Below are 26,127 nucleotides of genomic sequence, written 5' to 3' on the forward strand. Positions count from 1 at the left end.
GATACTCTGCTTTGTCATGGGTTTGATTCTCGAGTTTTAGGTTCACCATATGAGAAAACTAGACATACTTTCTATCAAACTATGTAGGTGATCCTACAATGGCAATGCAAAATTTAAAACTAAGAATATAAATTGAGTTAGGATGCAGATTCAGAGAACAAATCTCAGTGTACCTAGAAAATTCAGTGTGCACCAGAATAGCTGCATTATAGTTCAGATTTTTGGCCTTGGCTAGTTTCTCATACCACCAGAGCTAAGCATTTATTCTTCACCCCACTTTGATTGTTTCATGCATCAGGTTTCTGTACTCAAGAATGGAGAAATGTTTTATTTATTTTTGTAGCACACATGACACATTGCATAGCCCTTTCGATTTAAAAAGGATGAAAGGCTGTTAAAAAGAACACGGTAGTCTTTTTCATACCTTTCTCTTTTTTTCTTTTCTTTTCCTTTTTTTTTAAATGGTACTGGGGATTGATCCAGGGGTACTTTACCACTGAGATACGACCCAAGTGTGTCTCACTATGTCTCACACTGTTGCCCAAGCAGGTCTGGAACTTGAAATTCTCCTGCCTCAGTCTCCTGAGAGGAGGTAGCTGAGATAACAGGTATCTGTCACTATGCCTAATGTCTTTTGATCACCTTTATGATTGTTGGGAAAGAGTTTCTTTAAATATATTTAGAAATAGCTGGTATCTCAAAATATTATCACCTGGGCTGGTGGTGTGGCTCAACAGGTTAGATTCCCAATACCAAAAAAAATTTTTTTAAATAAAAATTAAAAATCCATCACCTTTACCAAAATAAAAGCTAAAGTTCTGGGCACTTAATATGAGATAAACATCTTTCAAACCACTTTACAGGTTATCAACTCATTTAATCCTCTTAATAACTTGGAGGCAGGTAGTTGCAATGTTTCCATTTAACAGAGAAAGCCAAAGAGCTAAGTTTAAGAACATCACACAAAACTTTAGAAAAGTCAGGATTCAGACCTAAGAATACTATGGCTCAGAAACATACAGAATATGATTTTAGACATACAAAAAATGTTTAAATATAAAACTGAGTTAATTTATTTCTTTTTTGGTACTGGGGATTGAACCCAGGAATATTCTGCTTCTACACTACATCCCAGTCCTTTGTTTAAATTTTATTTTGAGACAGAGTCTTACTAAGTTGCTTAGGTTGGCTTCAAACTTGTGAACCTCCTGCCTTAGCCTCCCAAGTAGCTGGGATTGCAGGCGTGTGCCACGTGCCCAGCTACACCTTTTTTTGCACAGGGGATTGAAACCAGGGGTGTTTAGCCACTGAACCACACCCCCAGCCCTTTTTTTTTTAATATTTTAAATTTTGAGACAGGGTCTTGCTACGTTGCTTAGGCTGGTGACAAACTTGCCACCTTTCTACTTTAGGCTCCCAAGTTGCTGGGATGACAAGTGTGTGTCACCATGCCTGGCAGCTGTAACTTTATAATGGAGCATCAGAATATTATTATGAAGAAATTAGCAGCACTTGGTCTTGTTGTATAAAATAGTATAAAATAGTCTGATATTCCATACCTAAGCCAAAGCTTAATTTTGAAACACTATGCATCATTTATGATGGCTCTAATAATTCCTTTCCAATAAAAATAAAACAAAAATGAAATTTAGAAATATTTACAGACTTTAAATAAGAAGTATTAAATAACTGGTATTCAATGGCAATTTTGGTTTGGGCATATTCACTTGAACCTTACTATATTACAATGCTAATACTGGTGACTTCACTTGATAATGAACTGAGGCTAGAGAGGTCCAGATCCAGATGTCACAGTCACAGAGTTGGTAAGTGGCTGACCTGGGAGTTGGTCTGTATGATTATACAGCCCAGGATGTTTCCCTCCACTAGTGGTCAGCAGCTTTTCCCCTTCTGCTACACATACAGAATGCATTCTTTAACACTGTCTTGTACTACGGAGAGTGCCATTTTACTATATGAAATGGCTTGCTTGGAGGGTGGGGTTGGCGAGGATACTACATCAGCAGTTCTTTGTGGGGAACAGCCTAGTGAACTGAAACCTCTCCCTTCCCTACCCTGTCTCTTATCCTTTCTTAAGCACCGTTCCATTACTGCCTATTGTGCACCTGGTGTCCATGGATTCTTATACTCCCTTTAAAGTATATGAAAAAATGTTTTTGTGTACTTGTGTGCATCTTTCTAGGGCAAGGGTACCCAGTTTACATTAGATGTCAAAGAAACTCTGGTTCCCCAAAATGTTTAACCACTATCAGAGCTGCACTAATATAGTAGTCACTAGTCACATGTGGCTATTTAAATTTAATAGAAAAAATTAGACTCCCTACTTGCACTACTGATATTTTGAATGTTCAATAGCTAGCTACTTGTGGATAGTGGTTGCCATGCTGGACACTGAAGATACATCACCTCATCATTGCAGAAAATTCTACTGGATAGCACTTTTGAGAGACTTAAAATTGTTATTTATTACAAAAATAATAAAATTGAAAAAAAAAACTTTCTTCTAAATTTTTCTTTGTGTGACTACTAGTTTTAGATTATTAAATGTGAAAGAAGTAGCATGGGAGTAAATACATAAACACATAATATATCCTGAATGTTTTGTCTGACCTTCTCCTTCTTCTTTGATGGACTTTGGTTGAGAGACAGCAAAGCACTGCATAGTTTCATACTTCTGATGTGCTTCCTGGTTATCATGACCTTCCTCTTCTGAATCAGGTAAAGGTTTTACCAGCATCCGGCAGTTAAAGGTATGGCTGTTCCGCCTAGGAGGTTCGCCAGACCAAGATCCCCCATTCACTGACAAGGCAAAAGCAATCCAATATTATAAAGAAACGAACATCTGATTCACTACTGCTGAATCATCAAAATGGTGTAGGAAAAAAACACAGTTATTTTACTTTTATATAGTGCTTTATGCTTTTCTAAGTACTTTCGTAACCTAGAGGGGGAAAAATTCTTGAGTTAATTTAATAATTAGGGAACATTTGGAAATTTCCAAATTGTCTTCTACAGTCCTTGCTCTTCACCCTGACTACTTTCTTTCAAGTTCATGCCTTGATTATTTACTACTAGAATACCATGGTTTTTATTTTTGGGGTTTCTCATCTTTGATTTCTTGGAAATTCAGTTTAGTCTACTTGCATTCCAGTTTTAGAAGTATTACCCCCACTCAAAACTCTATAAATGGCACCAACTGTTGCATGCATCAAATTTTTTCAAAGGATTTGGACTTGCTGTCAGGAGTATGAAGTCCATTTCACAAAAGTCAAAACCTCACTGACTAGCCCCATCCCATCTAACTAAGCAGATCTTGCACATTCCCCAGCTCCTCCCCATATCCCACCACTCAGTCCCATGTGGATACATGCTCCTGCTGCTACCCTACCTAAAATCTGAGGCTGCCTCCATCTGTCCCTCCAAAGGTACTCGGGCTCTATGGCTGGGATCCTCTGTAATAAACACTTCACCAATTACACAGACACCCCACAATAATTCCTCTTACAGATATTTCTTTGCTAACATTTTACAGAATTTTAGTGTATACTTTGTAACTTGGATGTTTCTGAATTACTCTTGTAGTCTTTCTTCTTTCCTCTAAATTTCAAGAAGACTGAAAAATTCTTGAAGACACAATGTATTTCTTTCTTTTCAAGTAAAAAACTACTTCACAATCTTCTATTTTAATATCAAAACTAAAAAAGTATATATTAATTCAAGAAATAGATATTGAACTAAAGGAAGACATCATTTTTCAAAAATACATTTGAGAAAACAATGAAAGATAAAAAAGAATGACTGATTTAGTGTATTAAAAGGGTGTTTATGAACCAGAAGAAAAAACTGATTCCTGAACAAGTGTTTATCTATTAGAAAAGCCAAAATCGGAATTAATACTCTCATTTTAGTGCTCTTTTCTTTACCATTTCCCATATTTTATCTAAAACCATTGGGACTAGCAGGACAATGGAACAAGACCAAAAACAGGACAAGCCATATAAAAAGCAAATATGCCCTCCAAAGTCACTAGTGAGAGAACACCTAGGACTGTAGGTGTTACAGTCCACCCAGTGCTAAATCCATGGACACTAGCTGTAGAAGAATCAAAGGGAAAGAAACTCTCGAAAGAAAAGTTTTTAAAAATCAAGTTAATCATAAGAATTTATTTTAAACTTACAGAGGGAACCACATCTAGCTTTATGTGTTTCTGCAGATATCTGTTAAGTTTATTTCACTATTAGCATTTGTAAAAGCCATAAAGGAGACAACATAGAGCAGTCTAAAATGACAGGGAAAGCTGGGTGTGGTAGTGCATGCCTATAGTCCCAGTGACTTGGGAGGCTGAGGTAGGAGGATTGCGAGATAAAAAGAAAATAAAACAAAATAAATAAAATAAAATGGTAGGGAAAAGAGAGTTCTTATTAATTCAGGTTAATAAGTAAGTTGAAATTTTAAAAAGGTACAATATAAAGTAAGGCAAAGAGCTTTTTAGACAAGTGAATTAATAAGTACAGGTCCTCTGAGGAAGTCATGAAATTACTGAAGAGATCTAAAAATATTAGTGACTTGAAATTAACAAATCCATTTCTTGTTCACTTACTAGTGAATATTATAAAGGAATCCTACACAAGTATTCATACCCTTTGTATTACTGTTGCAGTCACTTTGAACAAAGGGTTATCCTATCAGGCAAAAGTTAGCCAGAGTGGAATTTGAAAATAATATTTTCCTATTTACTGTGCTAACAATAAGGCCAGCTAATACAAATAGTTCAAGAAAAAAAAACCAGAAATACTTGCCAACTCAGGACCTGACCTTATTCTGTATTAAAATATGCACATCTTTTTATCCGTGAATGTTCTTAGCAGCATCAGTTTGAGTGAGAATATAAAAAAAGAACTACTGAGTAAGTGGGAACAGCAATGCTCTTAAGGCAGCAACTAAGGTGGGTCCGTGCTGTGAATCACCCACTTTAGAATGCGGCCCTTAATCATCACCCCACACTTTTGGGTAGCAGCTCTAAATTAAGATGAAAAAGTTAGGAAATTTGAAAAAAGAAGTTAGGAAATTTGAGAGAGAGTGAATGGGTTAAGGAGGCAGTGTCTGGCAGTGACACCTATAGAGCCACTAGTGAGTCTCAAAGAGCCCATCTGGGGCTATGGGGCTGATACCCCAGGAAATCTACGCCACTTGTTCTTTAGTGTGTAATTTTTAGAACATCTTACATACACACATCATAACCTTTCACATACAGGACTCAAAACGAGCTAAATTTCAAACTTCTCATGACTCTACTTCTCAGTCATGAAGAAAGTGGTCAAATCTGAGCGGACTGGCACCAGGCAGGATAAGGCAATTTATCACCTTCTTAAAAAAGAATAAGAACAAACTCCATGAAAACAGTTGCCATGAACACTTTCCATCTGAAACATTTTCATGAACTTAAATGTAGGGTCAAAATGATCATTCATTCAAAATCAGTATCTACAGATGTGCTTCTTTCCAAGACTTCTAAGCTTAAATAATTAACACAAGTGCCTCTTAAACAAACAAACAACAACAACAAGAAAAAACCCTACCCAGTCACTCTTATCCCAACTGATGACTCCAGTTCTATTTTACCCCCTCCAATCAAGACAATGTGAGTAAGGGGGGTGTGGGAGGAGGGGGAGGGAGGCCCAGGAGACAATCATTTACCTATAGACTTTGGCAGCAGGTTTTTGACAAATTCAGTGTGGTCCCCAACATGCAGGATGCTATATACACTTTTGTTCATCAGCTCTTCTTGGTTATACCTTAGATACTGTGTCACATTCTCTGAAACAAACACCACGTTGCCTTCCAGGTTCACTACAAAGAAGAACCCATCCAGGGCCTAAGGGAAAATTTTTGACATGAATTATGTTAGGATGCAGCATAAAATTATTTGCAAATGCTAAGAAGGGAGTGATCTCTTTAAGGGAAATGCTGAATTCACAAGTGGACAGAAAAGAGATCTCTCCCGCCCCTCTCCTAGTTTTCAGAAACAATTAACACATTTTCTCTTGTGAAACAGAAATTATTCCGTCTTAGTCAGTGGGAGACAGCCCACTACATCAGGGTTTCTTGTCACAAACTAACACTAATTCTGTTAATTTATCAGGAGATAATTATTGCCAAATAAGTGTACAAGCGTTTACCTACATTTTCAAAATGAGATTAATGTACATAGGGCCAAGAACAACTTTTATGTTACCACCCAATACACAAGTCATTTTGCTCTATAGCTTTTCATGTCATAATAGGAGGAAGTGGTCAGTGATAATTTTTTTCTCATTTTAAAAATAAATAATAAGGGAAAAAAATACCCAAATTTTATTACTTTTAAGGCCACTAGAATTTAAGCAAAAAGAATTGCAGATAAACTTGGGGCTTCAAAAATATATTAGTCCTTTGTTGTTTGGTGTGTGTGTGGCGAGGAAGGTCTGATAGGGTCCCTGATTTGGCAAACTAGTCTCCCTGGAACTTTTGGCACAGTCTGTGCTTGTTTCACCAGATTATCAGGTGGATTCTTAAATTACCTACAGAGCAGTAGCATGCTTCCCACAATGGTTCATAGTCTCACTCTTTGTGTCATCTCAATTTAGATTAGGGAAAGGGATGAGGAATCTAACATCATTTCAGGAAATTAAGATAATATTAATAGCTATTGTGAATGTTTACTGTGCCTTATACACATTGTACCTTATTAATATTTTCATCTCTGGGAGGAAGGTTTATCTTCACCAATTTACAGTAGAGAAAATTGGGGCCAGAAGAGGTTAAGTGAATGTCCAAGTTAGTGGCAGAGTTGGAATCTGAACCCAGGCAGACCTGATTTGAAAGCGCATCACTCGATCACTAGGCAGCAGGGTGCTCTCCTCCACTATTTACTGCTATTTTCCCATAATGTCTGCACTGGCAGCAAAAAAGGCTGGGGGTTCAGGGAGTTTTGCCTCTTTATGTTATCCCTCTTTTCCCTTTTGGATTCTTGTTGATCAGAGCTCTGTTTTAATGCATCAGATGAACAATCAGGACAAGAAAAAGCTTGGTGTTCCTCAGGGCCACTAGTCAGCATATACCACTTAAGTTTCCTGGGGATATAAGTTTGTTACTATTTCTAACATGAATGCTTCCTGGATATGTACATGTAGGATGGGGCCTGAAATGTTTACTTTCTCCCTAGTTTGTTTTTTCCTTAAGTTATTATTTAACTTATTATTATTTAGCTTTGTGAGCTTTCAATACATACTATCTTTTAAAAGATTTGTTCTTTTTAGTTATACGTGGTGGTAGAATATGTCTTTACATGCCATCTTTAATTCTGTTCTCAACACAAACTAAGTACTTTCTCAAACTAGAACTGACTGCAGGTACCAGTGAGAAGTTCTCATTTAAGAAAGATGTAACACTACTTGGTTTTAGGTTTTTCTTAAACATTCTGTCAGGTTTTCTCCCAGTAGGCTAGCACTAGCCCATGAGAACTGTGTGCCAAGTATGCACACCAGCAGGGGGAACAGGAAAGCAGCCAGATGATTAGCTATGTACCAAGTGGCCTTTAAACTCACTGTTTTAGATACACATTCAATAGGGGTTTTCATAATTACATTACCTATAGTTTACTTCTGAAAGTGTATGTTCTTTCTACTGCTTTCCACTATGGTGAAAAAACTGATCTGTAACCTAATAAAACTGAAAGATAAAGTTGTTTCATCTCATAAAACTGTTTGTGTTTTATAAAGCTCACCATGATATGCTCTGATGAAAAAAGCTGACATTTGGTTTTGTTGCTTAGCAACCACTATGCTATGATGCAAGCATGAGTGTGCATCTATGCCTAGGAACAGCTCCATGAGAACATGTTTTCTCTGTTTAAATGATTACCTGTCAACAGGAATAAAGATTTAAATTTAAACTATAAGTCACTAGATTCAAGCACTATCTGCCTAATATTCAGCACTCAAGTCCTGCTACATAGGTACTTGCTTAATATACCGTATTCTCAGCTTATTTTGAAACAACAACAAAAAATGTTGGTTTGATTTTATGAGATCAGGTCCACTGATACCTAGCAATCTGATTTCTTCAATTAATGAACTCACTCTCAAAAAGGTTAAGTCACACAGTCTAGTAGGTTCTCCAAGCATTTCTTTTTAGAAGCCTCAAAAGTCTTCACAGGAGTTTCAACTTAAAATTTTTGCCTCCAGACATAACTACTACACAGGTACATGGAAATTTCCCAATTGTAACAATTTAGATTACCATAATTTTCAAATCAATTTTGTTTGTAATTCAAAAGTTTTTCCAATGGAAATTATCTACTTGCTTTTACGTAATTCTAAACAGTCCACTTAGTTTTTATTATCTGCTGTTAAGATCTGAGTGGGAAGCAGCACACTGGGCCCCTCTACTGTCTCCATGAGTATGGAAAATCAGGTTAAGTGTGTTTTTGTCTTTTCCTTAGAAATTGTGGTTGAATGTTTTCAAGCTAGTGATTCAAGAGAAGATAAACAAGAGCCAACACTGGGTCATTTAAAGCCTTTTGGCCAGCAGGGCCAGCCCCAGGGGATGAATTTTGTCATTTCTAAATACAAAGACCTGGTCAGATCTTTAATCTTTTCTGTCTCTCCCCTACCTCCCGCCCCCAATTATATGGTAGATTTTCACAGAATTAGATTTTCTAAAAATAAAAATCATCTATGCACCAACTAAAAAAAAGGGGGGGGGGGTGATAAGGTTGAGAGATCATTAGTTATCTTTGTCTTAAAAACACTAATTTCTCATACATCGGAGGCTGCTGCAGTCAGCAGATCTGTAGTGACGATGCTGCAAAGCCTCTGGTCTGGCAGTGCTTTTCAGCCTCGCCATATTATCATCAGCTGAGCAAATTATCCTGAGAACCGACATAATTTGCTTCCAGGTTCCTGTTTCTTGTTATATATTCACTGACATTTTTCCTCTCATCTTACCATAGCCTACATATTGAATTTTAATTCTGGAACAGGTAGAGCAAAACACTTGATGTTTAGTAGTAGTTAATAAAATAGGAAAACTGGATGCTACAAATTCTGAACAGCATCTGGTTATAAAGCTTTCCAAAGAAGAGGTTTACACCTTTGATTATCCTAGAAGTTTCTTTGGCTTGCTATTTCAATTTTCACATTTATGAGATAACCTAGCTAGTCTGAAGTAGCATACATAAAAACATAGAACTCTTTGGTTCTCAATTTTTAAAAAATGAGAATTATAATAGATATCATTTAACATGTAATTCCATGCTAAGTACTTCAAGTGCACTACACCTATTGGTTTTAAAATTGTCACTTGTACATACAGACACAGGAACATGGCACATGTAAGAGTTTGGGGAGCATTTCACATAAAAATATACCTGTGAATATTTTTTAAAAAATGTTTTAGATGATAGACCTTTATTTTATTCATTTATTTTATAATGAGAATTGAACCCAGTGCCTCACATAAGCTAGGGAAGCATTCTATCACTGAGACGCAACTCCAGTTCATGAATATGTTTTTTTTTTTTTTTTTTTAAACATCAGTGCTCAACTGGCAATTAAAACCTGTCAATTTATATTCTATTCTAGTTAATTTAATTCTATATTGTTTATTTCAAAAATATATATGCTGACAGCAAGAGCCAGAACACAGGTGGATACATACAAACTATTAAGGACATGAGGTTGTGGTATTAGTGCAGATTTTTCTTAGGTGAGATTTACCTGTAATCAAATAAAATCACATGAAGATCAACAATTTAAAATACAGAACCAAATGAGGGTGAGCTACCTCCAGCATCATAGGCCCCAGTGCATCCTTGTCGATGACGCCTTGCCCTGTAGATGACACATCTGACTTCTGCACTTCGTCTATGTTGGCAGCTGCTGCTTTCTCTGCAACAAACACAAGTGTGAATTAAATGGTGGTGCTATTTCAAGGGCAGAGTGATTCAGAAGTATTTTTATTATAATGATTTTTAAAAATCTCTAGTGGGATCAGATGTGCCTAGAAAAAAGAACACATCCCCACTGCCCCTGGACAGGAGAAATGGCTTGAAGCGAAAACCAGACATTAACTTTTCACCTCAGAACCTGTGGCTCTTTGAGGCTGCTAAGAAAATGAGTTTAGAGGTTTTGTGCCAGTCCCTGACAGGCACCTTTTCTAGATTATGAAACTGCTATATACTATGGCACAATTAGTTTCTACTCAAGAGATTCCCCAAACTAGGATAAAAGAAGATCTGTTATTCAAAATTCAGTGGTATACTTGCCCACACTTGAAGAAGAAATAACAGAGTTCTGACCTGCTATGGCTGCCCCACCTGACTCCACAAGGTGTGCCTCATGAGTCTCACTGTTCTACATTTGCTCACGTTCACCTTTAACGTGACTGGGAAGATTTGGTCCCTAACTTGTCCATAGGACTTCATGATTTAGAGGAGAGGGAAGAGGAACCCCATCCGGCTCCCAGAGAATGTCAACAGCTGTTCTTTGATCTAATAGTGGTGGCCGGCCCATGCTCCTGGACTGAAACTCTAAGGAAGTACTCAGACCCAAAAGGCCGGGAGCCATTCTACTATGGATAACACTATTTTATGAACAATCTCACAGGAGAAAGATGAATATTTATCAAGATACAGGTAAACTAGTTATTTCAAGAGCATCAAAAAGGTTTAAAGCATAATAGATACATATCGACAACCTGCTACAAAACAACAGAAAAACAATGTGCCAATTATTTGTACCTGAATAAATTATATCCCTGTTTACACTGCATGTTATCATTGTAATTAAAATGCAAAAAAAAAAAAAAAAAAAAAAAAACCAAAAAACCCACAAAAAACTTGTAACTCAATTTAGCACTCAAAATCAATCTGCTTTCCTGAAATTGGCAATGGGGTGGGGGGCAAAAATAGATTTTGTGTTTTAAATCTGTAAAGTCTAATTTGTGGAACCTAGAAAATAATTAGAAATTATTCAGATCCTCCAAATCTTGCCACTCTCAAGTTTACACAGTGTATATTCATTAGTGAAAAGTGAAGATGACCTGTGTGATTCAAGTTCAAACTCAACCACTTGGTAGAAGTACAACTCACAGCACAACACTTGATGAGGCCCTGGTTTCCTTGCCTCCTCCTGGACATCAAACTGGATCAAGAATAAATGGAATGGTATATAAAATATACTTTAAAAACTACAAAAACCTCATACATTTGGTCACAGAAGTGTTCTGTATTGTGAGAGCTTAGTAGGAGAAAGTGAGTTGTTTGCCTCTGTATATCCTCAGAATTGTCGTTCCCAGAAAAGCCAAGAAAATTAAAAACAAAAACAAAAAAACTACAAAGTTGTTTACAAATCTATTGTCACAATATTTATATTTATTATTTCTTTACTGAGCTCCACATGTAGTAAATTCTTTGTAGAACTTATAAGCAGACTGTACTTAGTTTTTCAACTACTCTGCTACCTTCCATATTTACCTCTTTAGAGCTAAAAAACTGTGACTGTCTATAAATAGATATGACTTGTCCAGTAGCCTTCATAGCTCAACACTGTGCAGATGTGTCAGTCCTTATCGTTTTTTTACCACCTTCCCTGGTCCTTTACCACTAGATCCCTTAATGCTGGCTCCCTGTAGGCATGGTCTCGCCCCAGTTCCTGCCAGTCCTTACAGAGCAGGAGATATCAAGTTTCTCCAGCAAGAGGACACAGGACTGGCTCCGCTGATTACGGCATGCCTCCTCTTCCTTTCATTTTTCTCAGAATCTTTTTCATTGCCCATAGATCCAGAATAATAAATGTACACTGGGACATGGCTTCTGTCTTCTGGGCAGTTCACTTGTGAGTTACAGATTTCCCCTCAGGGTCCTCTCATTTTCACATCTACCAGTACAGGGTCAGGACTTAAGTCATCACCTCCCTCATCTAATTTTGGTGGATATTTTGATGGCAAGCTGGCCTGGACTTCCCATATGTACCACACTGCTCTCCACTCTCCATGGAGTCCCCCTAGATGTGGACAGGGCTTGTACCTCTCAAATGGCCTGCATTATAGAGGTCTTTGCATGCCTCAGATTGAAGGCTGCATGAACTTCATTAGTACCAAACCTCAAAATCCACGTACTGATATTATGGATATATGTAGTTCTGCACATTCTCACTTATTTGTTGTCTTATGATGGTGGCAGTCAGTGTGGAAGAGCAAGTCTATAGCCTTTGCTCTGCATTCTCACTATCTACAGATGTACCATTCTCCTGCCCGAAACATTCTTCAGCAGCAGCAGTGATTCTTAAATTGGAATGCTGCACATGAGAAGACCCCTTCCCTGAGGGTATCTGCCAGAATTTGCAGTGGGAGCATGCACACGGATCAGAAGGCTTTCCTTGCATGAGAATCTGATACATTCCTAAGGGGTACCCCCATTCTTCTACCGAAGTCCATAAAATAACACACTGTCCCACCAGAAGGCAAGTTTCGTTAAGTGGGGGGACCACCTGAATCCTTTCAACAGCCAGTATTGGCCCTATTTTGAAGTAGATTTTAACTAAATATTTGGCATGTGACTGATAGACTCTCCACCGTCACTTGTCCCAGGAATACGTGAAGTTGAAGATGGATGGAAAGAGGAACCAATTTTTTCCCATTTGCTTTGCTGGCCCTTCAGAGTACAGGGAAAAGACTGGAACAGGGAAGAGGTGAGCGGAGCCAAAGAACAGGGGCTAATAAGGATACCTGAGGGAGAAGTGGTCTTAAATAACAGATCATTTTGTCTTGCCATTTTAAGTTTCAAGGTATCTCATCTCTCAGGACCCCAAGTTCCATTCTTCCACTATTACAACTTGTCATTTCATTCCTTTCAAAAAATGAATCTGGACTAGGAGTACAGCTCAGGGGTAGAATGCAAGGCACTAGCTAGGTTCAATCCCCAGACTATAGGACCGATGTGATCCTACAATAAGTATAATCAGAAAAATGATAGATTACACTCCATTTACCATGATCTATCAAAATGTAAAAATGCATTCTACTGTCATATACAAGTTAGAACAAATAAAAAAATTAATTAAAAAAATAAATGTTACTATCAAATTTAAAAAAAGGGGAAGAAAAGAAGACTAAAGAATGGCTTTCATTTAGGTTATTGCTGGCAGAGAGTGAGAGATGAAGCATCAGTTGTTCATCAAAAGGCAACACTACAGCTGAGTGTGGTGATACAACACCTGCTGTAATCCCAGCAGCTCGGGAGGCCGAGGCAGGAGGATGGAGAGTTCAAAGCCAGCCTCAGCAACAGCAAGATGCTAAGCAATTGAGTGAGACCCCCGTCTCTAAATAAAATACAAAATAGGACTGGGGATGTGGCTTAGTGGTTGAGTGCCCCTGAGTTCAAGTCCTGGTACAAAAAAAAAAAAAAAAAAAAAAAAAAAAAAAAGAGGCAACACTACTATTGTTGGTCCCTAAAAAACCTCAGGCTGATGTCCTATGATATTCTGATATCACAATAGTTGTAAATTATTGCTTTCTATGGTGTCTATACTAATGCTACATTTTAGGGTAAAATAATGTTTGTGATAACAATCCACTATTGAGTCTTTAAAAGATAATCACTAGACTGGTGAGATGTTTTTAAGAATCTGATTATCTGAGAACCTAAACTCATCTATTAATATTTTCTGTGGAATCTGTAAAACTTAACAGTAAGATAACTCCATCAGATAGGTTCCCAAACAATGACAAGTTCTTATGTCTGAGCATTCTAAATATTCTAGCAATATGCTCAGGCAAAGAACTTTGGACTTTTAAATATGTGTTTAGGGGCACTACTGGAAAATTTGGATAAAAATAATACTATCCTTGAAAACTGTTTACAAATAAATTACAAATACACTTTTTCTATTTTTCATTAAACAGATTTAAATCTTTAAAAGAACAACAACAACAATGAACACTACGTAAAACACATAACAGAATGAGCAACCTATCTGAGCACATGAGGAGATGTGAGAGTGCTCTGGGTGGATGCTGAGCTCTGCCTGTGAGTATCCAGTCCCTAGAAGTGAACTGTACTACCCTTGCTGGCTGAGAGCTCACACACTTCAGCCAGAAAGGCAAAACAACTATAATCAAACCAGATGACAATAGCAAAGGGTTAAGCTGCAACTATTTTTAATTTCACAAGGAAGAGAAAAATGGCTGGACATAGCTGAAAATATTTATTTCATGTGCATTAAAACTAAGCTGGATTCCGTGGGATATGCAAGTAGATGGCAGCAAGGAGATGGGTGGCAATGGATGTGTGCCACTGGGTCACTAGGAAATCTCAGCCTGGCCTTGGAAATCAATATTTAGGAATACCAACAAAAATTTCATCTAATCTGGAGCTTTAGTAACCTGACAAAGTGAAACAACAAACATTTTCACAAGATCAATTTGAAATTATATTAGTGGAACATGTGACTTGAGAGAAAACTCCAATTGAGTCTGTAAGTTAATTCCAAGAGGATTCTTAAAAAATACTGCAATGTTTACACCTATGCAATTTATGTACAATGAAAAGAATGAGGAATTTTCATTACTATGTGAACAAAATAAATAAGAGCCAACGGGTAAGAATGAACGTGGGGCTTTTCACTCCTGTTCTCAGAAAAAAGTTAAGAATATGTGTATTTTCTAACCAATTTGTTATCTACTATCCTATCCTGTACTGAATTTGTGCTTGATCATTTCTCAATATTAAACATAAATCAATAGTATGAAGAGATAGAAAATACCCAGAAATATGGCTTTACCAATGTAACTGGAATCTAAATTAAACTGGCATTGAATTTATGCTATTTGGGTACTTCTCATGAAGTAATTGCCACTTCTGTTTAATGTTCAGTTAAGCCCTGAAATTAAATAGGAGGAGGAGGAAGGGAAGGAGGAGGAAGAAGAGAAGGACTCCTTTAAGAATACACTATTATGTTAACCTGACATATACTGGTATCTTGACAGAGCATTTATTTCAGTAACGAGTATGCTATTTTTATGTCCCAGATAAAAATATGCTTAAATCCTAGATATATTTGTACTTCTGTAAGTACAGCATTACTATACTAAACACACTATTTAATATTTTAAAATTAGGCAGTTTTCTCAGCGGTCACAACTATATTTAGTTTTCTATATTTTGCATCCATTAACCATAAAAATATATTCTGTTACAAAAATATCCTCCAGTAAACTCAACAGTAGAAAGTTAGTCCCAGAGTTTCATATGATCACAACCTTATGAAATTCTCATTATTACAGATGGAACTCTTAAATTGGAGAAAGAGATGCTAAAATTAATTTTCAGAGCCTAAGAAAAGATTTTTTCCTCTATGCTTTGACTTCATCATGTCTCCCATTAAAGTCATTCTTTTTAGGTGAAGAATACGACCTATGAAAATAATAATTCTATCCTTTTTTTCATCCCTACATGATTTTTAAAAATCAGAAAATACCTATGATTTGTTGTTTGTTTGTTTGAGAGTATGGCTCTACAACTGCAACACTCTGAATGGAGAGACTGTCCACGATGCCTCTCTAATCTTTCTCTGACCATCCTTTCCCTCCTGGGTTGGCTGCTTCGAGAGCAATTCCTCCTGGTCTCCTTTCTCCATTTGCCTGCCACTTCAGAAATCCAATACCAATTAATTATAAATTTCCAGTTTTAAAGCAAAGAACAAAGCCCATCTCTTCAGGGACTGTGTTAAGAGAATCGTATCACAAATGGGTGGGGGAATCATTAAAATTATATTCCATATTTTTTATAAGTAATTATTATTTTGTTTTCTCTCAGAACAAAAAAAGGTAAATAGGGAAGCATTTGATCTCTATAAATGTAACTTATTTTAAAAATACAAGGCAAAATAATCTTTTGAAGCAGTTGATTAAAATGCTTTTTATCACTGGCATGTGCAGGTATTTCAAAGTAAAATTCCAGTTTTCTGATGAGAACAGCAATAAATCAGAAATTGATCCTAATGAAAAATTAATTTATCTATAAAAAAGTATACTAGATCTTTGCAAATCATAAAGTGGTGTTTTCTTTTTTTTAAAAAGATCTTTCACATTCTTCTAACACCAATTTTCATTTATTATGGAATCCTACCTATTGTTTATAGGCACTGCACTGAGAACAAAACTCAAAACACTAGGTAAAGAGTCCCATTCCGTCACAGGTATGGCAGCCATGGCTCAAGCGACAGCCACGGGATTGTTGTAACTCCAGCAGAGTAGTGCCAACCACCACTGACTACTCAGAAACCTACACGCGGTTTCATGTCCGCGCATTATAGGGAAAGAGTGATACTGCCATTATGGCAGAAGCTAATATTCTTCTGAAGAGGCTGTAGAAAAGTTGTGGACACTGACCCATGTTTAAAAGTCAGAATTCAAACAAATAGCACCCACTCTGTAAAAATGCATCAACTGAGAGATAATCCACAAGGGATTTACATGTACACAAAAACGTCTTTGCACTGCCCATGTTAGATATCCCTGACATGAAAGCCAATTAAAGTTTAAGTTATTTTTATGTTGGTCAAACACGAAGATAGCTGCTCTGGCTGAGGTGTATTAGAATCTTTGACTAAAATGAACCTGATACTTTGTGGAGGTTTTATAATTAATTCCACTGCTTCAAAATTGAGTAAAATCACTAACCCAGAAATCTATCAATTTCTCAGTGGACTGATGTCAAACACAGTCTAATCACCTCCACAACAAATTTTAAGACTCTAATGTGAATACATCCACAATTTCCATCTTTTCTTGCATTCAGAAACTGGATAGCTTCAGGTAAAGTGACTCAAAACCAGCAGCAGTGAGACCCATGCAGAGCAAAGAAGTCACTGAAACAATGACAGGCAGTTTCTGGCCAAGCACTATAGATTAAATATTACAGGAAAAGTTATGTAGCATCTCAAAGGTTCTAGAAGGTAAAACGAGAGAATTATGCCATCTGTACCCCAACTAAAATTAGAAAAGCTGCCATATGGCTCTGTGAAGCCAGCAGCACATTCTTATTCATTAGGAAGCATTCTGCTAACATAAAAACACAAGGCCCTTCCTGTGCTCTCCAAATGTGTTTATCTTTTCAACATTAATGCACTATATATCATCGAGCTGCTGAAATCTCCTGCCGTGCATATTAAAAACGCGCAGCTGCACTTTCTTTAGTAGTGGGAGGTACCTAAGCCCCAAGTTGCCTCCCTCTCTTTCTGACATTGAGCTTCTTGTTAACTACCATGATTTCCCTGCAGCACAAGAAACAGCAAAATTAACCAATCTCAAGGCCATCTCCACCCAGCAGAACTCTCTCAAGCTCTGCTTCAGAGAAAGCAAGAGATCTGGTTTCGTTTTCACCAATGGCAAGACATGACTACTTAAAGAGAAGCAACACTCATGTCATAAGTTTGAAATACATAGGCCTATATTTAAATTAATGTACTACCCTTATCAAGAAAAGATGGCCACTAGAAAAGAGTCCGGGTGTACCTGGCTGGAAAATGTCTTTGTTCACAGTAACCCTCATTCATTCACTGTCACCCATATATATTTTTGTTTAACACTCCACATTTTACCTATCAGTATTGAATTTAGTGACAGGAAAAATGGACAGTGGATAATCTTTCATTGTAAGTCATGTGAGTGTATAACAATTTGTCCAAAGTGTCTCTTTAAAGTCTCTCTTAGATAAGTTAAGTTTTTATACTTCACAGTTCAAGTCCTGCAGAGGCTCAAAGACAGATCACAGGAAAAAAAGAAGGGGGGAAAAAAAAAAGAAGGGAAGAAGGAAAAAAGGAAGAAAGAAAGGAAGGCAGGAAGGGAGGGAGGAAGGGAAAGACCAGCAGGCACATAGTCAACCACACAGACAGGAAAAGAACCCTTGAAAACACTGCTTCAGAAGTACAAGTTAGCAGGTTGTGCACGCATGTAATCCCAGTGGTTCAAGAGGCTGAGGCAGGAGGATGGTGAGTTGAAAGCCAGCCTCAGCAACTTAGTAAGTTCTACGCAACTCAGCAAGACCCTGACTCTAAAAAAAATATTTAAAAAGGGCTGGGAATGTGACTCAGTGGTTAAGTACTACTGGTTTCAATCCCTGGCACCAAAAACAAACAAAAAAATCCAACCCCCCAAAAAACAAAAATGAAGTGCTACAAGTTAATGAACTGAAAGAACAAGTGCATATCTTTAAGTTTCTTCTGGCTGCATTCACTCATTCGGCGTGACCATGGTGCATTTGTGAAGGCCAAATACAACGAGAATTACTTATTTAGCATAAATTCTAACTCCTTGGCTTACTAAAACCTAGTGAGGATTAGGAAATAAAGGAATCATAATTTTTTTTTAGAAGACTGAACAATGAGAATAAAACTAGAGAGAAGGAAAAAAAAAATCAATGGGATGTGAAAGAAATAAAGGGAGATAAAGTTACAAGTTGGTGCTAATTCTGAACATTCAGGGCAGCCTCTCAAAAGACCAAATTACATAAATGTTTTATTTCTTTCAAATATGTATGTTAAATCAAAAGCAAGGTCAACCAAATTACACTGTAGGAGCACTAAAGAAAGTTTCTGATAAACAGGTTAAATTTGTGGATTTTTACAATCCTCAAAGACTTTGGTCTGAGTAGTATAAATATTTTATCTCCCAAATCCTGTTTATTGGCATAACCAGTGTCAAGTCCCAATATTCCCACTGTATACGTGGCAATATTAATGCCTGGCTGCCCTTCTGTCCCTCTCTTTGAAGACTGGTTCTGCTCTAGAAGGTTCATTTCAACTAAGGAAGGCCCCTTACTCTGTGTTTTCCTGATACCCTCTACCTACCCCATTCTAACACTGCTTATCCATGGTTCTCTTCCACTGGATTGTTGGTTCCTGGGCTATGTCTTTTTATTCACTGTCTGGCACATAGTGGGTGCTCAATAGCAAACTGTTTCACAGTTGTAATTGAAATAAATTCAGCTTAGCCAGGATCCAAAGATTATAAATTTCTTTATAGCAGTATCTGTTTTGAAGAGCTTTGCTGTACAGGTAACAAAGCAGAATGGAGACTTTATAAGACTCTGTTTTTTTGGAATCAAATATTAGAAAAAGATGGGATGAGGAAAAAGGTCAAAATACAGGTGAGAAGGACATCAGGATCATTTCCGTGGTGGTCAGGCCACTGGGAGGAGCCTTCAACAGAAAGTCACTAACATTCTTTCTACACCTGACAGATGAAAGGGGGAATAAACCCACACTTCAAAACAAACTAATTTATTAATCCAGATTCTTATCTAGGAAGTTACAACCTGCTTCATACGAAAAAGTAGTTTGGGCATCATGGGAGTTTTTATCAGACCCTGGGATTTTTCCCAGCTACTCACAGCTCTTTAGAAAATAAACCTACTGGGGGGAGTTCTATAAATTGTCACATTTGCCTGGGGATCTAGTACAAAGGCAAGCTTCATCAGGTTTCTTGTCCCTCCCACACAGTGTGCTGGGAGAAGCCTTGGCCTCTAAGGATAAGGTTACGCCTGAGCCAGGAGAGCCATCTAAAAAGTGTGATTAGCAAGAGGGAGGGCTGAAATCCCTTGGAGATGCTGGCAAATTCAACTCTGGATGCCCAATTATGGAAATAAAGCTGAATGCCATAAAGATATTGAATAACAGTGCAGGGAACAAGGGCAGAGGGAGGGAGAAAGGAAGGAGAAAGGCTGGTGACTATTCTTGTGTGATCTTTTCTCTCTCCAGCCCTGCCACCAGCCTTCACTTCAACCAAGCTCGCAGGGCTTCACTCTCAGGCCTCAGCTTCACTGTTCATGGTTAATGTGGCTATGGAGGGAGGGGGTCCCTGGCCTCAAAACCATCTAAGTACCTGACCTTCATCTGTCCCCTGGGGTCATCCTTCCATGCCCAGGAATCCCTGTGCTCCCCACTTCTTTTCACTGACGTGCACCTTGCTCTCTGTTCCATTTTTATGTTCCACTTCTCAGGTCTGCTTATTCTCCATGCATGTTTTTCTCCCATCTGGGTTATCTCTTTCTTTCAGTTTCTCTGTAGACACGGAGCCCAATGCCATTCTACGGAGATCAGTACAAGTTGTGTATCCTCTCTTCTCCTTCCCCCCACTGTGATTCTAACAATACCACAGGGAGGTTAAAACTCTCAGCTTCATTTTGCGTACTACCGTCTATTCCCAGTTCTCTCATTCGAGCCTCTGCTTGAGCAATCATGGGAGGATCTTTTTAAAAAGCAGGTGTTCCCAATTTAAAGTACCTAATGCAAAAAGCTGATAATAGAACACAGAAACATCCAATTTAGAGACCTAAAACAAATTATGCTAAATCATATCTGAGTAGAGAAAGCCAAGAATTGATACAATGAGAGAACTTTACAGAAGTATGTATAGTACAGTGGCTCTGGCCAGCCAAGGAAGATGTGGGGATGCTGGGGCTGAGGGGTGGGCAGGCTCTTTAGGGACCAAGCAACCAGAATTCACCTGAACAAAGACAGTGACTATGAGTGAAGAGTGTCTGTGGCCAAGGCAAGAGCTCTCTGTTGATAGGACATGAGAAGACCAGTGTCCGGGCTATCTACTCCCTGAGTGATGAGGTGCACAGTGGGTGGGGTGGGGGGCCCATTTCCTGAAAAATCTTACAACCTCACACCACCCAAGTGTCTTATAGTCAAACATTTCTAGTACCTAAGAATTTGGTTCACTCTAGATCAACTCTGCAAGTTTATAACTAAGACAAAACTGGATAATTCCTAGGCAAACACTTAGGGCAAAGAACTGGTTACACAAGATTAGGTCTTGTCTCAAATATCTGAGGCACTTTAAACAATTACTGTAGGTAGCATTTACTAATTTTTTGTGACTATGCAACTGACATTATCTGTTATTTCATTACTCCTTCTCTGTGTGTTTATGTTCTATCTGGTTCATAAAAGAATTATTTTTGTTTTTTAACCTGTTAGGGACCATCAATGGGAAAGAGGATGCCTAACAGTTAACACAAAGACACACATGTTCAGGCACACCCCCTACTCAAATAATACACCTAAAAAATGTACATGCTTCTTCCAGGGATAAGCTTGGAGAAAGGAACCCAGGTTTACTTGCCGGGACTTTAGAAACAAGTGATGGGGTGAAAAGCATATAAACCTGGGAATTTAACAGTTTTGTTTTTCCAAAACAGAACTTTTGTGGAAAAACTAAACAAAGTTATCATCTTTATAATGTAAAGATACTAAGATTTAATATGTTTAATTAAAGTTATTTGAAATAGCTTTAATTTTGAAATGTGTGCCCCCCCCCCACCCCATCTCAAAATGGTTCCAATCTTTATGAACTCATCTAGCAAAGTTAGTTAGCACCAGGGCTAACTAACATAGGGCCAGGTGCTGCAAGGAATGAGGCAGTTAGTAGTTATTCACATTCTGTACTAAGATCATCACAGAGATCCTTTTCCAGAAAAGAGCTGACACCTTCAGGTGGCATCTTAGAGTACCTATGCCAAATGTGAGTAAACCTGGTGAAATAAAGGATTTGCTTTGTTCTTAAGGTCAAATGCCATGAAAGAGCTTTTAAAAACAAAATTTCTTATACAACAAAAAGAAACCTGATTTGTATTTGTAGATTTTCAATACACATACCCAAACTTTGTCTAATTGTAGAAAAGGATCGCTGAATTTAGAGTAAGAGATTAGGTCAAATGTGAGAAGAAAAGAAAGACTGGTAAGTATTAGAAAAATAATCCCCAAACAGATATTCCTAATTTGCTAAAATATGATTTTCTTTAATGGTCCCAGTGTCCCCTAAATATGCAACTGGACCTTTTAGAAAAAGAGTTTCTGTTCAAATCCCCATTCAATAGTTAATGCAAGCTCAGTTGGTAGAGTGCTTGCCTCACAAGCACAAGGCCCTGGGTTCAATCCTCAGCACCGCAAAAAAAAAAAAAAAAAAAAAAGTTAATGCATTTCATAATGACAATAGGAATAAATTTAAATAAATCTTTAAAGTTGACCCTTTAAATTCCTTTTGGTATGAACTTTCTCCAGTGTAAGTTGTAATGGCTATGAATCATCTAAACTTGCAACTATTCAAAGCAGTAGGCAATTGAAAGCAAGGGTCAGCTTGACTCAGAACTGACATGCCTTGACCAGGCAGTAGGAGAGGCAGTGAGACAGTGGAAACTGCTGGCACCTGCACGTTTCAAAGCCCAGCAAAAGTGTAAAGGACAGATGGCCACAATTTGCACACAGAGGTCAAAGTGAAATTAACGAAGGCCAACATTTACCAAGTTTCCTGAATATGGCAACGTGACTATCTTTTCTGTGACCATATCGTCTTCTTTCCTTATGCATATAGTTCTCCAGCAAGTTTTGCAAATTTAGGGGAAAAAATATTGTGATACCCTCAGTACTTAGTAATTCCCTGGAATTTTATATTGGCTACATGTTCTCAAATACAAGGACTGTACAAGCCGTCAAATACATTTGCAAGAAATCAGAACAATCTACTTTAAAGTCTGACAATTTGTTCTACAATAATGTTTATAGAAAAGTTTTACTCATGAGAGACAGACATACAAATAGTGAACACTGGCTATCCAACGGATAAGACAAAAACAAAAACTCTAAGAATGACCATCCATATAGATAATGGAACATACCACAATTCAGTAGCTAATAATATATATAAACCCCCCCATACAGTAATTAAGTTATCCTCTATCAAATTAACTGGTTTACATAAGCTTAAAATTAGTATTGTTTTTACATATACTAGCCATAAGAGATGTTTCCAACACTCTACAAGCATTCAAATACTGAAATAAAATCTTCACAAAATGTGTTTTTCTCACTTTCAATCTACTTAAGCTTCCAAATGCTAGATGATTTACTATTATACTATCATCAAGACTTCAGAAAAGTTCTATCTAATGGCATTTTGAAACAAGTTTAGCTTCAATGCAGATGGACAGTCAGAATCCAAGAAACCTGTTTTTGGAAATCCTGCCTGCCAGATGATGGCTCACAGGTAAGGCAGGTAAAGTGGCTAGAGATGACTGATAGGACAGTTGGGCAAGCCCAGTTTTCAGAGGACTGCAAGAGCAGAAGGCAGTCTTTCTCTGTAGACTACAGGGGGATGCTGTACTGGTATCTCTTGTAATTCACCTGCCTCTCAAAGGAGCCAAATGCTGTCTTAGGTTTGCTCTTTCAAAACACACTGTTTGTTGTGGTTTATTGCATCAGTGGACAGTGGGCTTCCTAGAGACTAGAATGGTGGCAGTTGCCAAGGAAAATATTTGGCTGCATATAGGGTTTCCTGAGAGCAAGTTAGTACATGACCTCAATCTTTCCCAAGCTTATCATAATGCCGTAAGGCTGTGCTGATTCAGCAAAGCAATCCATAATCACTTGCAAAATGCCCCTGCCTCACAGGGATGTTATGAGGCTTAATAAAATAATGCATGTGGAACACTTTTAGCAAGACAGGTGCTGAGTAATATCACTGTTCTGCATTCATAATTACAAGCAGTCTTACAAAGACAAGAATCTAAGTGATCTGCTCAAAAATTACAAATAAAATACTTCGGATAATACAAATAACTGTATGACAGAGAAAAATCTGGAATTCTTCAGGTTTAAGAATGGAAAGGACAGACTTCATAAGGTTAAATCAAAATGAAAAGAAATAGACAAGTTTCCACAATAGGAAAGAACATTGCATGCCTTTGTGATAAAACAAATTAAATCAGAAACTTGTAAGAAAATACAGTTCATTACAATTATTTTGAGACATTGCTATTAATGAATTTAGTAATATGTCTATGGTTTTCCTACGAATAAATTTAAAATTTAAGCCAAAGTCAAATAATAGATTTCTTTTCTTTAGTTTCTAATAACACTGAAACTGTAAATTTAAACTAATCCTGAGATAAAACATGAATATTTTATCAAATAAAAATTTTTAAAAACTTTATAATGCTGCATTTTGGTCAACAGCATTTGTCTTATAGATTGAAATGCCTGGCCCTTCTCCCTCCAGACAAGTACAGCCAGGGGAACATGATGCATTAAAGTCCACTTTAACTGGGGTGTGTCCGAACAGAGAAGACCAGGCTGAGGTAGCAACACTGATTTCTCAGGTGCCACTATCTTTACTGGATGGTGACTTGTGCCTTCTTGGTTCCACAGAGGTCATTTCTGCTGGAGAATCTCAAAATTCCAGAGGATCCATCCAAGCCCTTAACCATGCAAATATCCCTAAAATGTCCATAATATCATCAGCTACATTATATGAAAATCATGACTTGAACTGGATCTTTTTGTGGGATGGGACAGTGGAGAAAACAACTAAGACTCTCTCAAGTGGCTCACCAGATCAACTCCAAGCACACAGATGGGACAAAGGAATTTTACTTTCTAATTTGCATTCAGAATTTTCTTTTCAAAAAAAGTAGTATGTTTTTAAAAGAAATCATGATATTGAGTAGTTGGACACAAAGACAAAAAGACAAGCTTTGCCCTCTATGGAATTTAAGGCACACCGATTAAGGTCAAGCCAATGGCTAAGATGGGGTTAGTGGAACATCTCTTTGAAGTGTTAGGGACTTAAGAATTGAAAATTTGAAACTTATCAGCATTATTTTTACCATGAATTTTAAGTATTTTATTTATTGAGCTGGGACACTCAACTTGTTTAGAGTTAAGTTTAGGAAACAGCATTGATCTGGATGCTGAATGAAGAGACTCTAATTATCTAAGATTTTCACTAAGAATGCTTTCATCAGAGAATGAACATGGCAAGGGCTGATTACTTAACTCAAAATAAACTTTCATCAACACACCAGGAACAATGCATACACCTCAGGATGCTAACGGGGCCTAATTAGTTCTCTGAAGTGTAGCAGCTCAAAAGAATTTTGGAAAATAAAAATGTGAAAACTAACGATCTTTTATATTGCCCTCTCAGGATAAACGCAGTTGCCAAGAAAATTAGACTTATAAGTCTCAAAAACTCAGGTTAAGAACAAACTCTACAGGAATAAAAATAACTTGCTAATTTTTCAAAGTTAAAATCAGTTAAGTGGTGGACTTAAAAGAGAAAAATATGCCATCATTTAACTATAAAGGTGTCTACACTAGATAGTTAGCGGAGCCATCCTTCTAAGAAAAGCTGAATCACTAACTCAGGAATGTAACATTTTAAATCCACTGATGCCAGGCCTTTTCTCTCATTTATACTGATATGGAATTTGGGAGTCAATTTGAAATCTTGATCCCCTACAAAATAAGATTTTATAGGATACGTGGAAATGCCTAAGGAGCTCTTTGGAGGAATATGGAGAGAAGTACCATAGGGAAATTGCCACCTCCTTATAAGAAGGAAAGTCAAAAGATAGTTGGGAGAAGATAAACATTCCAAGTGAAAATACTATGAAAGAGAAAAATGGGTTAGGAAACCTAAACATTAGGATTATTTTGGGAAAGATACTTTGATATGAGAGCTAAAAGAGGTAAGCCTACCCAGCTTACCTCTAATAGATAAACTGGTAGGTTCATGACTCTGGCACAAGAATATCTGACATCACAGGTCTTTATGAATTGCTGACATTGAACTCATTTCACTTTCAAGTTCATGATGAACAAACTCCTACAAGCCCACCTTAATGGAAATAATTTGTGTCCCATAGGCAAAGAGGTGAATGAGCAGAGAGTATATTCTTGCAATTCTGAGTAACTACTACTACACTGAGTAGACAGATCATCAGAGATAAAATTGCTCTGACTTTGAAAACCACTAGTAGGGATTTGAAACTCAATGGTCCACGTGATCAGTCAGGTAATACGTATTCACTTTGAGATAACACATGCCACTTCAAGAGACAGAGCAGGTCCTGCCCACTCCTCAAACTGTACAGATGCCTCATCCACATTTCCGAGCACTCAATTTAGGACATCCTGTGGCAAAGAAGCTCCTCAGAGATCAGCCCAAGATTTCCTCTAAAAAGACATAAGCTGTACTTTAATTCTTCAAGCAATCTAAGAC

The 26,127-nt window shown here is 37.4% G+C and overlaps 1 protein-coding gene across 9 annotated transcripts in view; it reads right to left on the minus strand.

Moving 5' to 3' along the window:
- The window catches only part of NCOA2 (nuclear receptor coactivator 2), a 259,079-nt gene that overhangs the window by 47,710 nt on the left and 185,242 nt on the right, over nt 1–26,127 (minus strand). For all 9 annotated transcript variants that reach the window (XM_079110193.1, XM_079110196.1, XM_079110199.1 and 6 more), the window contains 3 exons: nt 9,847–9,950; nt 5,719–5,896; nt 2,632–2,820 (listed from right to left, as the gene is read on the minus strand). In XM_079110193.1, coding sequence (XP_078966319.1) covers nt 2,632–2,820; nt 5,719–5,896; nt 9,847–9,950 — 471 coding nt within the window. The remainder of the gene's footprint in view (nt 1–2,631; nt 2,821–5,718; nt 5,897–9,846; nt 9,951–26,127) is intronic.

This window comes from Sciurus vulgaris, assembly GCF_902686455.1.
Source record: "Sciurus vulgaris genome assembly, chromosome: 1".
NCBI classification, from domain to species: Eukaryota; Metazoa; Chordata; class Mammalia; order Rodentia; family Sciuridae; genus Sciurus; species Sciurus vulgaris.